This window comes from Pseudoliparis swirei, chromosome 21 (assembly GCF_029220125.1).
Source record: "Pseudoliparis swirei isolate HS2019 ecotype Mariana Trench chromosome 21, NWPU_hadal_v1, whole genome shotgun sequence".
Classification (NCBI taxonomy): domain Eukaryota; kingdom Metazoa; phylum Chordata; class Actinopteri; order Perciformes; family Liparidae; genus Pseudoliparis; species Pseudoliparis swirei.
The window spans coordinates 4,236,260-4,251,760 of NC_079408.1; the positions used below are offsets into that span (position 1 = coordinate 4,236,260).

Below are 15,501 nucleotides of genomic sequence, written 5' to 3' on the forward strand. Positions count from 1 at the left end.
TTAAACCGAATCGCATGCAATTTGGTGAGATGATTGCTTATTATCCGGGGACCATTTGATTCGATTTTGGGATCGATCGGGTCAAAGGTCAAAGGTCAAGGTCATGAAAATGTAAAAATCTTATAAATGTCTATCCAATTGGCATGCAACTAATGTCAAAATATTCATAATTCAATGCCCAATCTGGTGATATGCGAAGGTATGCGCTCTACCGAGTGCCCGTTCTAATTTTCTTTCTTTTGACGTTGAAATAAAGGAGTGAGCTTTTGGAAAACTTTTTTCTTGTTCTTCTACACAGATTCGTGAAACCAGCAGGCCGGGAAAAAGGGAACACCAGTGGAACAACAATATATCCCAGTAAAAAGTGCGTCTGCCTTTTAAAAAAAAAAGACGAGTAAAAGAAAGCCGGTTGTTGGTGATGTAAGAGGAATCAGCGTGAAGGTACGGATTAAAGCGGTGATTTATTTCTAAAACCGTCAATTTATGACGACATCGCATCCGGCCGGGTATGACGGAGGAGACGTCTCCACGGAGGGAAAACCACAGAGTCGAGGTGGTGACTGGAAAGAAATGTGTCTAATGGGCACTGGGCGCGTCTGCTCATGTCATTCCGGTACACACCTGAATAGTGGAGCAGTGTGTGTGTGTGTGTGTGTGTGTGTCAGGGGAAGAGCACGCAGCTGGACGAACGGGTTTCTGTTGCACGATGGGGAAACGACTCCAATTCGTTTGTCATTTAAATCTCGCACAGGGAGGACGTGCACGCGCTCCGGCTCTTCCAGATTCCTTTATTCTCTTCTCCGTGTTCATTGTTTACGTTTCCTTTTCTCTTTTTTTCGGCAGCGAGACTCCGTCCAGCATGCGTCGGCGCCCGTCGGAGGACATCGCGCTACGTCTTAAGATTCCTTAAGACTCTCACCGGAAAATATTGAGTTTGGATCGAGTCGATATCGACAGCAGAGCGTCTCGGACGCACGCCGACGATGAAGACGAAGCGGTAGAGCCGACGGAGAGGCGAAGCAGCGCGACGAGTCCGGTCGACGGTGACTCGCGATGCCGGACGAGGCGCGGGATTTTCTGGAAAAGGGGAGGAACGGAGGAGGAGCTCCGCGGACGGCTTTTGCGCCGGACGTCGCGGTCGGAGAGGGCGACGCGGTGGAGCTGGACGACTTCGGTCAAAGGAAAGACGACGTAACCGGCGACGTCAACGTCTCCCACGGCGACGACGGCAAATCAGACGGCGCCGCCTCGGGACTCGGCGAGTCCCAGGTTTCCGTCGAGGTCGGCGTGGCCGAATCGGAGCGTCTCGAGGCCGACCCGCGGGCGAAGGGAACGGGTAACTCCATCGTCCGCGGTTCGCCCGATTTCCCCGACGACGGCGCGGCGGACGTCAGGCAGGCCGACGGACGCCCCGACGAGGACCGGCGCCGCCTGAGGGAGGGCGTGTGCTGCTGGTACCGGGCGGCGCACGGGGCCGTGCTGCAGTGCGTGGAGGAGACGCCGGCCATGCTGTCGGGACTGGTGCTGTCTCTGGCCTTCTGCGTGGTCATCATCATCCTCATCCCCGCCACAGGACGGGTGAGACACGGGAAATAACATCGTATATATATATTTGTCCCAAAGTGACCGAAGCAGAATTCAGTTTATTTTTATGTATTCCAAACTAAAGCAGTCCTCACTCAAGAGATTTTGTCGCAGTATATTTTAAATACCTCTAAAAAACAACTTTACTCATCCCAATATTGATTGAGGAAGGTCGATGAAGATATCTCCTTCATCTTCTATTTTTGTTTGTCAACAAAAAGATGAAAAACAATGGAAATATCAGTTAAAGTACTCATTTACTGTGTTTTGTACCTTTATTTCCAAAGACAGAAAATGCATAAAAAAAAAAAAGAAGAATTACAGCCGGTACTTGTGGCTAAGTTTGTGCCACATAAACTAAAATGCTGAACTCACTGATTCACGACCTTCGCATTGAAAATGCGGAAGGTTATGTTTTGATCGCCGTGTATTTATTAATTTATTTATTTGTATGCGTGTTACTCGCATAACTCAAAAATTATTAAACCGAATCGCATGAAATATGATGGAATGATTGCTTATTATCCGGGGACCATTTGATTAGATTTTGGGATCTATCGGGTCAAAGGTCAAGGTCAAGGTCATGAAAAGGTCAACATCTTTTTACCATTTTGTATCCAATTGGCATGCAACTAATGCCAACATGTTCATAATTCAATGCCCAATCTTGTGATATGCGAAGGTATGCGCTCTACCGAGTGCCCGTTCTAGTTCTAAAGAGCATCGCCCCGTTCTGTTGTCTAAAAAACAAAAGAGAATACCTTCACGTGAGCGCGAGCAGATTAGACGGCGCCGGCTGCCGCGAGCTCGGCCGGCTTTGGGACGACGATGAATGAAACCGTTTGGTTTCAGCCGTCTGTGTCGAGCCGACGGATGAATCTCTGAAACGAGTCGAACGCCAGATCGTTATTTCCCGATGCGTGGAGACGTGTCCGTGGAGACGTGTCCGTGTGAACGGGAGCGTGTCGTTTCAGAGCGTGGGCGTCCACGCGGGCGCCCTGGCGGCGCTGTGCGTGGTCCTCTGTCTGAGCGCCGCGCTGCTCGTCTGCCTGCCCTGGCTGGCCGCCGTGAGGCGCTGCAGCGGGGCGCTGGCGCTCTTCGTCTGGGGGACGCTGTACGTCGTCGCCGTCGTCTTCATCTTCACCGGCGGACCCGTCAGCACGTGGGAACAGGTGAAGAGGAAGCAAGGAAAACAAAGAAGCAATGAGTTTTGTTTTAAACGGCCCTCTGACCTCTTCGTCTTCCTCTCTCTAGGTCGCGTTCTTCCTCTTCCTCTCTCTGAGCGTGTACACGGTGCTGCCTCTCTCTCTGGCCTGGGCCCTCATGGTCGGGGTCGGGACCAGCCTGTCGCACATCGTCATCATCAGCGTCTACGTCCCCGTCACCAAGCCGGAGACGCCCCAGCTCGTGGTGCAGGTACGAGATTTATAAGAGATTTAAGTGGATTTGTAAGAGATTTAAGTAGATTTAAAGGACATTTATGTCGATTCATAAGAGATTTAAGTGGATTTATAAGAGATATAAATAGATTTAATTAGATTTAAACGACATTTATGTCGATTTATAAGAGATTTAAGTGGATTTATAAGAGATATAAGTGGATTTAAGTAGATTTAAAGGACATCTATGTAGATTCATAAGAGATATAAGTAGATTTATAAGAGATATAAGTGGATTTAAAGGACATTTATGTAGATTTATAAGAGATTAAGTAGATTTATAAGAGATTTAAGTGGATTTATAAGAGATATAAGTGGATTTAAGTAGATTTAAAGGACATTTATGTAGATTTATAAGAGATTTAAGTGGATTTATAAGAGATATAAATAGATTTAATGAGATTTAAAGGACATTTATGTAGATTTATAAGAGATATAAGTGGATTTAAGTAGATTTAAGGGACATTTATGTAGATTTATAAGAGATTTAAGTAGATTTATAAGAGATTAAGTAGATTTAAAGGACATTTATGTAGATTTATAAGAGATTTAAGTAGATTTAAGTAGATTTAAAGGACATTTATGTAGATTTATAAGAGATTTAAGTGGATTTAATTCGATTTAAACGACATTTATGTAGATTTCTAAGAGATTTAAGTAGATTTATTAGAGATTTAAATGGATTTATAGGAGATTTAAGTAGATTTATTAGAGATTTTAATGGATTTATAGGAGATTTAAGTAGATTTATTTGAGATTTAAATAGATGTATAGGAGATTTAAGTAGATTGGGACTACAGATGAAAAACAGCCTCTTGGCTAACTCTGGCACATTTACTGAAATGTTTTTATTAATGTGCACTGTCCCTTATTAAATTAACCCAATAAAATAAAAAAACATTTCTTAGAGATTTAAATAGATTTAACGGAGATTTAAGGAGATTTATAAGAGATTTAAGTGGATTTACGCGAATAGGGCAACACTAGCGACAGTAGTTTAGCATCGCACATGGACTTGAAACAAGAGGAGCTATAATGCTTCATACGGTTTGAAAAACAAATATGGTGACATAATAAAGCTTCAAATGTAAACATAGACAAATATTTGCAAGAGACCTCAGGTGGGGTGTCGGCATAATGCTGCCTTGTGGTTCGTGGCTTGTTTTGCTGACAAAACAAAACATATGGAAATGATCCGCATCACAGGGCGACAGTATCAATGTCCTCCTCTCCTCTTCCTCTTCCTCTTCCTCTCAGCTCGTGGCCAACGTGCTGCTGCTGGCGTGCGTCAACTGCGTCGGGATCTTCCACCTGTGGATGACCGAGCAGGACCGCCGGATATCCAATCACAAGAGGGAACAGTTCAGCGTCATACGCTCGCATAAGAAAATAAGGAAATACCAGCAGGTTGGAACCGTTTTGAGCTTCATTCTCAACGCTCAGAGAAGAACGCCTCATTCTGCTCTTCTCATTCTGCTCTTCTCATTCTGCTCTTCTTATTCTGCTCTTCTCATTCTGCTCTTCTCATTCTGCTCTTCTCATTCTGCTCTTCTCATTCTGCTCTTCTTATTCTGCTCTTCTCATTCTGCTCTTCTCATTCTGCTCTTCCTGGTCTTTTGCTTCATTACCTTCGCATTGAAAATGTGAAAGGTTATGTTTTGATCGCCGTGTATTTATTTATTTATTTGTATGGACAGCCTGGGTGGAGTTACTGTATGCCTCTCTGGCTATTAGGTCCACAGATTAATCATTCACCCGTCTGAAGCCCGGCGGTAACAGAATAGACAAAGCCAGATCGACGCCTGCTCACGGCGGGTCAACAGAAAGATGAAACGCGTCCCGCTCGGTAAACAACGCCATCGAGGGGGGACGCCAATTTCTTTTACGACCTTGTGTGGACAGATTGTCAAAGAAATCCAGTGACCCGGTGTGGAAAAGGTCTCAAAAACTCATCACCCCCCCCCCCCCTCCCTCGCCCCCCTCTTCTGCGTCCTCGGCCAACAGGAGCAGCTGCTCCTGTCGGTGTTGCCGCGGTACATCGCCCTGGAGCTGAAGACCGAGGTCATCAACAAGCTCTTCAAGCCCAAGAGCGAGGGCAGCCGCCACAACTTCCACAGCCTCTACGTCCGCCGGCACAACAACGTCAGGTGATCGGATCTGAAGAAAGCGACGGTCGGTGCGTTTTTGTGTGTTTTTTTTCTCTCCGTAAACTCACCTTTCGAACCTCTTCCGTCTACCTGCGAGCGCAGCATCCTGTACGCGGACATCGTGGGCTTCACCAAGCTGGCGAGCAGCTGCACGCCGGAGGAGCTGGTCGCCGTGCTCAACAAGCTCTTCGGCAGATTCGACGACACCGCCAAGGTGAGAGAGAGAGAGAGAGAGAGAGAGAGCCCGGAGACCACAACGACGGCCGCTTCGAGCCAGGTAACCCCTGACCCCCCCCCCCCCTTCTCTCCCCCACCCTGCAGAACAATGGCTGTCTCCGCATCAAGATCTTGGGCGACTGCTACTACTGTGTGTCCGGGCTCCCCGACCCCATCCCGACCCACGCCAAGAACTGTGTCCAGATGGGTCTGGACATGTGCACGGCCATCAGGTCAGGCTCATTCACAGTTTGAGAGACTGGTATTTAAAGTTTTACAAAAACGTTCTGGAGTAGTGCAAAGTCTTTCCATCGTTGTCATGGTTCCCTTCATCATACATTGGACTGAAACGTTTTGGTCCCCTCACTAATTGGACTCACTCGATGAGGGAGTGTGTGAGCGGTGTGAGATGGTTAGTCTCTCGCGGATGAGAAGAACAAAAGGTTTCAAATTATTTTTTTAAATCAGATCTAAATTTTTTTTTGCTGGTCGTAAAGCTCAGAATGAACATATTGATATCCCGAGCACGAGGAGAGGTTACAAGTTGGCAGAAGTGAATATATATGTCAGGACTCTCATGGAAAACCTGGAAAAGTCATGGAATTTTAAAATAGTTCTTCCCAGGCCTGGAAAAGTCCTTGAAAAGAAATGAAATCCCAAAAGTTTTGTAAAAGTCCTGTAAATGTGTTATATTCATATGTTCATTTACGCAGTTTGATTACTAGAATACACATTTATATACATGTTTATTTTTTTAATCAAACTACTGTATTTGTGTCATTTAAGGTTTATAATACTCGTGTAGACACCGAGGTTTAAAAAAAAAAATTTTGTCCTGGAAATTTGGTTTAAAGTCGTGGAAAAATCCTGTAAATCCAACATGTGTATGAACCCAGATTAGATTCAGCAGGGTTCGAACGGTCATGGAAAACCTGGAAAAGTCATGGAATTTTAAAATGGTCATTTCCAGACCTGGAAAAGTCATGAAAAAAAGAGAAAAACTGACTGAGAAAAAAAAACTGAAATCATAAAAGTTTTGGTTAAAGTCATGGAAATTTATTATAATCACATGTTCATTGACGCAGAGTTTAAAATAATGTATAATGTATATATATAACATCTTTTGCTCTCGGGGTCAATTTGACCCCAGCAATTAAAACCTCCAGAAAATGATTAGAATTAATATTGTTTCCCAAGTTTAAGTGTCAGGTACTTTATGTTTGTTTATTTACTACCTAAATAGCCCTTTAAATAAATAAAAAAGTTGATATTTCTTATATATTTTACACAATGAAAAAAGCCTGGGGTCAAATTGACCCCTAAGAACAGGACATTGAAAACATATCATCATGTAAATTTTATATTTTCCCAATTGTCCCCAATAAATTAGGAAAGGTCATGAAATATGAAGCAAAAAAAATGATGTCAATCATTTATTTAGAGACGTTAAACAATGAATGGGGTCAAATTGACCCCAAAGGTAACAGGAGGGTTAAGGAAAGACGCTCGAAATATAAGCCGGCGTACGCAATCAATACACACAATTTTCAAAAATGTTCATGTTTATACCGAGATTTCAGTTTGGTCATGGAAATTTGGTTTAAAGTCCTGGAAATCCATCGGTCAAAATGTGTGAGAACCCTGATTCAGATTTGACTCGTACTTCTCCCCCTCCGTAGTAATCTGCGAGAGGCGACGGGGGTGGAGATCAGCATGCGGGTGGGGGTCCACAGCGGCAACGTGCTCTGCGGCGTGATCGGCTTGCAGAAGTGGCAGTACGACGTGTGGTCACATGACGTCACGCTGGCCAACCACATGGAGTCCGGAGGTCTTCCTGGGTGAGAACGTCAAAACGCGCAGGCAGAGTTTTGACGTCACCGCGTTTTGCCGCTCACTGTGTCGTGGTTCCGACAGGCGGGTCCACATCTCAGAGGAGACGATGCGGCACCTGGACGGAGCGTACCAAGTGGAGAACACGGACGGGGGGAGTCGGGACGCTCTTCTGAAAGACAGAAAGACCTTCCTGGTGATCGACCCCCACGAGCCGGACAGAAGCCTCAGGAGGCCTCAAGAGGTGCGCTCTATTAGGATAAAACTATTTAGAACACATACGTATCACTTTATTGATGTCAACAGCATGGAGAGAATTATCTACTTTTTCTTGTTTAACCTAACTAAATTTAAACCATATAAAAGAAAGAATAACAGTCATGGCACATTTTAAATGGCTCTTATAACTGATTACATAATTGAGTGTATTGGTTGGTCTCATCCATGGTGTGAAGCTGGTATTAGACTCTATGTGAGGATACAGAGAAGCACGTTGACCTTTACTTTGAAAAGCCAAGCTCAGGAGAGGAGGAGGGACTTCTCCGACGCGCTCTCGTTCCCCTCCTCTCGACGTAACGCCGTCTCCGTCTGGATTTCAGGCCGACCCCCCGACATCCGGCGAGGCCAGGCAGCAGCGGGCGTCCGTCCGGATGTCTCAGTACCTGCAGTCCTGGCAGAACGTCCACCCCTTCGCCGACCTCAGCGACCCCGGGGCCACGCCCCCCAAGAAGCCGACCGCGCCCGCCAAGGTCTCCGCCAACCAATCGCAGGGGGCGACGGTACGTATTTGTGAAGTGACTTGTTTTCAGGAACAAATTATCTTATTACAGTCTTCTGATCTTTTGCCTTTGACCGTGTGTGTGTGTGTGTGTGTGTGTGTGTGTGTGTGTGTGTGTGTGTGTGTGTCAGGAAAAGCAACAACCCCAGAACAACCCCAACTGGTAAGTCCCCAGCATTATTCCTCTTCAGCAGCATCAGAATAAAGTGTTTTAGGGTGTAGAGGACTTTCACGGCATTCTATTTTATTTTATTACCTTCGCATTGAAAATGCGGAAGGTTATGTTTTGATCGCCGTGTATTTATTTATTTATTTATTTATTTGTATGCGTGTTACTCGCATAACTAAAAAAGTATTGAACCGAATCGCATGAAATTTGGTGGGATGATTGGTTATTATCCGGGGACCATTTGATTAGATTTTGGGATTGATCGGGTCAAAGGTCAAGGTCATGACAAGGTCAAAATCTTCTTTTTACCATAGCGCGGTAAATTTTTGTCCAATTGGCATGCAACTAATGCCAACATGTTCATAATTCAATGCCAAATCTTGTGATATGCGAAGGTATGCGCTCTACCGAGTGCCCGTTCTAGTTCCCTATATTTTGCGTTTGGCTCCTCGTTAAAAACACACTTGTGGAATCGGGAATACCGACCGTTGTTTCTGACTGTTCCGGTTCAGTCCCGGTCTGCTCGTGAACGATGAAGTCCGGGGATCGCTGGACGCAGTGGACGACACAGTGTAAGTAAAAAAAAAAAAAGGACGTGTCTGTACGTGTGATTGTTTTTGAAGAAACGCGTTGACATCTTTCGGCCACGTCGACCTTTGACTTTTTAATCTCGTACGTTTCTTGAAGGAGGAGAACCGAGAAGCTCAACTGCTTGACGCTGCTGTTCAACGACTGGAGCCTGGAGAAGGAGGTGGCTCACGGAGCAGGAGGCGCGCAGTATCTCTTCGCCGCGTGTTCCGGCCCAAACAATAATCCCGTAAAACCGTTCTCGTCCTCCAGTTCGGCCTCTCGGAGGTCAAAGGTCTCCACCGCTCCGTGAGCTGCGTCGCGTTCATCTTCGTGACCATTTTCGCCGTCCAGATGCTCGTCTCGGAAAAGTGAGTCGAGCTCCGGGTCGCGCGGCCGCACTCGCTACCCGCTCTGAATCGTAAGCACACTATAACCCCCCCCCTCCCCCCCCCCACCAGAAACTTTGCGATGGCGGTGTCGTACGGCGTGACCTTCCCGGTGCTCGTGCTGCTCCTGTCCGTCGTCGCCTTCACCGGATACTTGGAGGTAAAGGAACGATTCTCGCGGTGCGTTTGAGGAACCTCGTGTTTGTCAGCATCTCCATCAACAGCTGGTGCTTCTGAATTAAAGTGAAGAAACTACGTCCTGTTAACACAACAGATTTAAGGTCCTTACTCGTAGACGAGCTACTCGTCGCCGGTGGTTTCGGCACGTTAAGGTCAAACCGCGTGGACCTCAGTATTTTGTCGTCATCGTGTCCCATACGTTTCTTAGATTGTTTAATTATCTTTCTGCATTTCATCGTTTTGTTTTTTTGCGGCGTCTTGTGTGTTTTTTCTTTTTTCCAGAAGTGGCGTACCAAGATGCCGCTGAGCGTCCGGTGGATGTCCGGCCCGTCCAGCAGCGCCTTCAGCAGGGCGGCGCTGCGGCTGTTTGTGTCCACGCTCTGTGTGCTCATCACCATGACGATGGCCGTCCTCAACTACGTCAGCTCCTCTTCCGCCACTTATTTCACAAGTAGAATCCTTCTATCAGTCTTCTTTTTTTTTAAATGCTGTTTTCTTTGTCTCTCAGTTTTTTCTGCCCGGTAACAACTGCAAGTCCATGACCAACATCACAGAGCTGGAGAATCTCAAGCTCTACACCGGGCCCGTACGTACCTCCACCTGATCACCCCCGTTGTTCTGCATCCATGGTTCAGACGAGAGATGCACGGATTGACATGATTTACATTTTCAGAACCAGAACCATTTATTTTCGTGTTGGAGACACGAAGAATCTGACTTGGCCGCTCTCACTCTCACTCTCACTCTCTCTCACTCTCTCTCTCTCTCACTCTCTCACTCTCTCTCTCACTCTCACTCTCTCTCTCTCTCACTCTCTCACTCTCTCACTCTCACTCTCTCTCACTCTCTCACTCTCACTCTCTCACTCTCTCACTCTCTCACTCTCTCTCACTCTCACTCTCTCACTCTCTCACTCTCACTCTCACTCACTCTCACTCTCTCACCTCTCACTCTCACCTCTCACTCTCTCTCACTCTCTCACTCTCACCTCTCACTCTCACCTCTCACCTCACTCTCTCACCTCCTCTCACCTCTCACTCTCTCACCTCTCACTCTCACCTCCTCACTCTCACCTCTCCTCCCTCTCACTCCTCTCACCTCCTCACCTCTCTCACCTCACTCTCACCTCTCTCACTCACCTCACCTCTCTCACCTCTCTCACTCTCCTCACTCTCACCTCCTCACCTCTCACCTCTCACTCTCACTCTCTCACCTCACTCTCTCACTCTCACTCTCACTCTCTCACCTCCTCTCACTCTCCTCTCACCTCTCTCACCTCTCACTCTCTCACCTCTCTCACTCCTCTCACCTCACTCACACTCTCACTCTCACTCTCTCACTCTCACCTCTCCTCTCTCACCTCTCACCTCTCACTCTCACCTCACTCTCTCTCACCTCTCTCTCACTCTCTCTCTCACTCTCTCTCTCTCACTCTCTCTCTCTCACTCTCACTCTCTCTCACTCTCACACTCTCTCTCTCTCACTCTCTCACTCTCTCTCTCACTCTCTCTCTCACTCTCACTCACTCTCTCTCACTCTCACTCTCTCACTCACTCTCACTCTCTCTAAAAGGAAGAAAGAGTGTAGAATTCACGAGTTCCTCATCCTCTCATCGAGCTGCTTTTCATGATCATAGAGTTAATGGTGACGTAGTTACCAGGTGACATTTAGTAGATGTCAGTATTTTTACCGTTGAAGGGCAATAAAACATTTTATTTTCTTTCTCCATCTCCAATCAGCTCGTTCACAACCCAGAGAAATGCTCTTGACTTGATTCTTTATGCGTGTTGATCGTTGTTTTTGTTGTTATTGTTGTTGTTGTTCCCGCCCACCCCCAGTACTACCTGTACTGCTGCCTGCTGGCCATGCTGGGCGTGATCGTGTTCGTCAGGACCAGCTTGTCCGTGAAGGCTCTGCTGCTCACGCTGGCCGTGGTGGTTTACCTGGCCCTGTTCCTCCACGTCCACGCCCCCAGGTCCGCCTGCCTCGTCGACCTGCTGTACAACCACACCCACACCAAGTGAGCGACGTTTAAACAACACCCCGGAGGGGGGGGGGGGTCTACGTAGCTGACTGTGCCTTGAACGTCGTTGTTGTTTTTACACAAGAGTGTCGACAGAGAAACACCTGAAAGAGTCCATGATGTCTCCATAACAGCAGTGAGCAGCTTTATAGTCAATGATTTAACATTATTATTGATATTATCAAAATATTATAACATTTGAGAATTAAACCATGCAATTTATATTTATAAATATCAAAATATATATATATTTATATCTATATAAATATATTTATTTATATTTAGATAAATGTATTTATATAAATAGATTTTTAAATTAAAAACATATATATATTTATTTATATATATATATATATACATATTTATATTTATATATATATACATCAGGCCTATTCAACTAGCGGCCCGTTTGAGTTTAACTCTGGCCCGCAAGACTGCCTGCAAATCACTATAGCTTGGTAAGAAAAAATAAAACTGACGGACACGCCTCTTTTATACATTGAGACATCTAACCCAGAGCCATCAATATTCTGTGCGGCCCTTTCATTAGCCCCGAATGTTTTCAACCAAAAAAAAAAAAGATTTGGTACACAAGTGGTTAACACCTCCAGGTCGCACGTGACGTCATTCACCCAAAACAGCGGAGTCAGACTGGCAGCAGGCGCACGTAACAGCAAGCTGCTGTCTGACAGTGTTTCTATGTCAACAAATTTCGCTGCTTCACTCTTCTGGGCTAAGCCCAGCGCCGCCGCTCCCATAACGTGCATCGCTCTGCCGTGATACGCGCTGACACATCCGCGCACACAGGTGAGCACACTCTCACTCGAAAAACTCACTAGTGACAAAATACTTCACAATAAAAGCATTTCGTACAAAATATCAAATAAGCGACAAAACAGAAACAACTTCAACATAAAAGCAAAAAAATAGGTTAAAAAAAGTTGAATCAGACTTCCCAGCTTTGGCTGCTATTGGTCAGTTTCATTGTAAAAAAAGTACGATATGTAATATTCTGTCTATGCTGCATCGTGTTAATAGACAAGCTGCTACCAATGAGAGGCATGAAAGTAGCTGTGAATACACACGAGTCCCTTCAGGCTCCCAGTAATCCTGCTGAACTTCACCTCCACTCGTCCACTCGGCGCCTCCCGTCGTCATCGCGCCGTCTGCGTCGCTCAGCCCAGGTGTTCGGTTTCCTGCCTTTTGTCCGGCACTCAGGGTCCAGATTGTGAATCCTTGTCTGGAGTTTCAGATCATTTATTCAAGAGTCCTGCGGGGGGGGGGGTCAGGCCCCATTGACTGAGAGAAACAAGACACTCTTGTGGCTCTAAATAATCAATCTCTTTTCTTTCTGTACAGGCCGGGCATCCTGAAGGACCCTCAGATCATGTCCGGGGTCTGGCTGGTCATCTTTTACATCGTATGCCTCGTACTGGCCAGACAGGTATGTGGGCCTTTACAAATATACACATCTTCTGTCATTTAGATCCTAATATGTACACCCTCTCCCTCTCTCCCTCTCCCTCTCTCTCTCTCTCTCTCTCTCTTTCTCTCTCCGTCAGGACGAGCTGGGCTGCCGCGTCGACTTCCTGTTGGGCCGCTGTTTCAAGGCGGAGAGGGAGGAGATGGAGACCATGGAGAACGTCAACAAGCTCCTCCTCCAGAACGTCCTGCCGCTGCACGTCGCCGCCTTCTTCATGGGCAAAACCATTCGCAACCAGGTAAAGATCACCTGCCGGGAAGGGAACGTAGCAATCGCATCGCATCGGCCATTTCTACGGTGAGAAAGAGGGGACGCAGGAAACAGGACACAGGAAACAGGAAACAGCAGGAAAGATGGGAGGGTATGATACAGAGTGAAACTGTTAGGCTTCATACATTTTAGATCGGTGAGAAATATGAAAAACTAGAACGGGCACTCGGTAGAGCGCTTACCTTCGCATATCACAATATTGGGGATTGAATTATGAACATTTTGACATTAGTTGCATGCCAATTGGTTAGAAATTGACCGCGCTATGGTAAAAAGAAGATGTTGACCTTTTCATGACCTTGACCTTTGACCCGATCGATCCCAAAATCTAATCAAATGGTCCCCGGATAATAACCAATCACCCCACCAAATTTCATGCGATTCGGTTTAATACTTTTTGAGTTATGCGAGTAACACGCATACAAATAAATAAATACACGGCGATCAAAACATTACCTTCCGCATTTTCAATGCGAAGGGAAATATATATATTTTGTGCAATTAACAATGAAAATGCCTGTTTTTATATGACAATATGTGTGTTTTTTATTTCCACTGTGAAAGGATTTCATTCCAAAATCATGAATCCACCCGTAACACGTGAATCCTCTTCACGCGTTATAAAACCCGTGCGTTTCAGGACCTTTACAGCCAGTCGTACGACTCGGTGTGCGTGATGTTCGCCTCGGTGCCCCAGTTCAAAGAGTTCTACAGCGAGAGCAGCATCAACCGGGACGGCCTGGAGTGTCTGCGCTTCCTCAACGAGATCATATCGGACTTCGACGAGGTACGAGGAAGAAGACGAGCGTCGACGGCGTCGCGGCCAGACTCTCCCACTGAAGTCTCCCCCCTCTCTCTCTCTCTCTCTCTCTCGCCCGTAGGTTCTCTCGAAGCCCAAATTCTGTTCGGTGGAGAAGATCAAGACCATCGGCAGTACGTACATGGCGGCCGCGGGGCTGAGAATCGCGCCTCAGGGGGAGGAGCTAAAGGTTCGCTCGGTTTATTCGCCCACATCCGCAAATATCTGGAGGCGCGTCCTCGTGCCTGATCTCTGGCTCCCCCTGCAGGCGCTGGAGATGTCCTACACCCACGTGCGCACCATGCTGGAGTTCGCCATCGCCCTGATGGGAAAGCTGGAGTTCATCAACACGCACTCGTTCAACAGCTTCAAACTCCGGATCGGTGAGTCCGACAAAAACAACTTCATATTTACCATGTAGAGCCGTTCGACGGCGACTCAAAAAGCTACGGTCACATTCGAGATGAGAGAACTTTCATATTTCTGTCTGACGTTCTCTTTCTGGACATGTGATCTCCGGTTTCCCCGCAGGAATAAACCTCGGCCCCGTGATCGCCGGAGTGATCGGAGCTCACAAGCCTCAGTACGACATCTGGGGGAACTCGGTGAACGTGGCCAGCCGCATGGACAGCACCGGGGTGCTGGGCAAGATCCAGGTGGGCGGGGAGGGGGCGGGGCTTATGTGGTTAGAATCACTGCGGATCATTCATGCTTCATGTCATGCCAGGGTTCGTAGGGTCATGGAAGACCTGGAGACGTCATGGAATTTGTAAATGGTTATTTCCCAAAAAGTCCTGGAGAAAAAAAAATCCAAAAAGTTTTGTAAAAGTCATGGAAATTTGTTATCTTCATATGTTCATTTACGCTGAGTTTTAAATAATTAATATGCTTTTAAAAAGAATGACGCTCTAAATGTAAGCCGGCGTACGCCCTTTCGCACTCGCACATTTTCCGCGCTGTAAGTGAATGCACCAAAACTGAAAAGACGTAAATGTTTATTATTTTAATCTAATCTATTGTCTCTCATTCATTTGAGTCATGTAAGGTTATATACTGTATAGATATATATATATTAAATATAACATGTTCTCACTTTTTCATGTGTATTTAGAAAAGTTCTATATAAGTTTGAATTATTATTATTATTATTATTATTACCGAGATAAAAAAAAAAAAATGGTCATGGAAATGTGGTTTCAAGTCCTGGACGCCCTATTGGTCGACACGTGTGCGTGCCCCGCGTGCGTATTCATGAGCTCCGGCCTCGTTCTTCTCTCCGCTCTCAGGTGACGGAGGAGACGGCCCAGGTGGTCATGAGCGTGGGACACAGGGTCACCCTCAGAGGGGTCATCCACGTCAAGGGCAAAGGGGACATCACCACCTACTTCGTGAACACCCCGCCGTCTATTCACCTTTGAGAACTCATCGCCGGACATTCGAGAACCCGCCGTCGCCCCGACGAAGATGTAGCGACGGCGGAGCGTCACCCGTCCCCTTCTGCCTTTTGTCTTTCGGATGAGACGCTAAATAAAATCCCGCCGGGTCAAATAGAGACGACAGCAAAGAGCTTTCTATCAAATGATGGCACCTTTACCTGTATTATTCTGAAGACACACGAGCTGAAAAC

The 15,501-nt window shown here is 46.4% G+C and overlaps 1 protein-coding gene across 1 annotated transcript; it reads left to right on the forward strand.

The window, feature by feature from the left end:
- The first annotated feature begins 296 nt into the window (after positions 1-296).
- LOC130211552 (adenylate cyclase type 2-like) lies at positions 297-15,372 on the forward strand. The gene is made up of 26 exons (XM_056442359.1): positions 297-364; positions 844-1,578; positions 2,559-2,756; positions 2,839-3,000; positions 4,281-4,430; positions 5,028-5,170; positions 5,273-5,384; positions 5,492-5,619; positions 7,066-7,224; positions 7,301-7,460; positions 7,816-7,995; positions 8,126-8,157; positions 8,676-8,735; positions 8,851-8,914; positions 9,004-9,101; positions 9,192-9,279; positions 9,582-9,719; positions 9,808-9,885; positions 11,138-11,319; positions 12,682-12,766; positions 12,885-13,043; positions 13,716-13,862; positions 13,957-14,064; positions 14,143-14,257; positions 14,406-14,530; positions 15,161-15,372. Exons 2-26 carry the CDS (start codon positions 1,054-1,056, stop codon positions 15,290-15,292), a joined length of 3,528 nt encoding a protein of 1,175 aa, XP_056298334.1. The 5' UTR covers positions 297-364; positions 844-1,053; the 3' UTR covers positions 15,293-15,372.
- Positions 15,373-15,501: the final 129 nt, after the last annotated feature.

Coding starts and splice junctions, on each gene's coding strand:
- LOC130211552 (XM_056442359.1), top strand. CDS start 1,054: ATGCCGGACGAGGCGCGGGATTTTCTGGAAAAGGGGAGGAACGGAGGA. Junction 3,001..4,280: donor CGCCCCAGCTCGTGGTGCAG/GTACGAGATTTA, acceptor TCTTCCTCTCAG/CTCGTGGCCAACGTGCTGCT. Junction 14,065..14,142: donor CTCAGGGGGAGGAGCTAAAG/GTTCGCTCGGTT, acceptor CTCCCCCTGCAG/GCGCTGGAGATGTCCTACAC.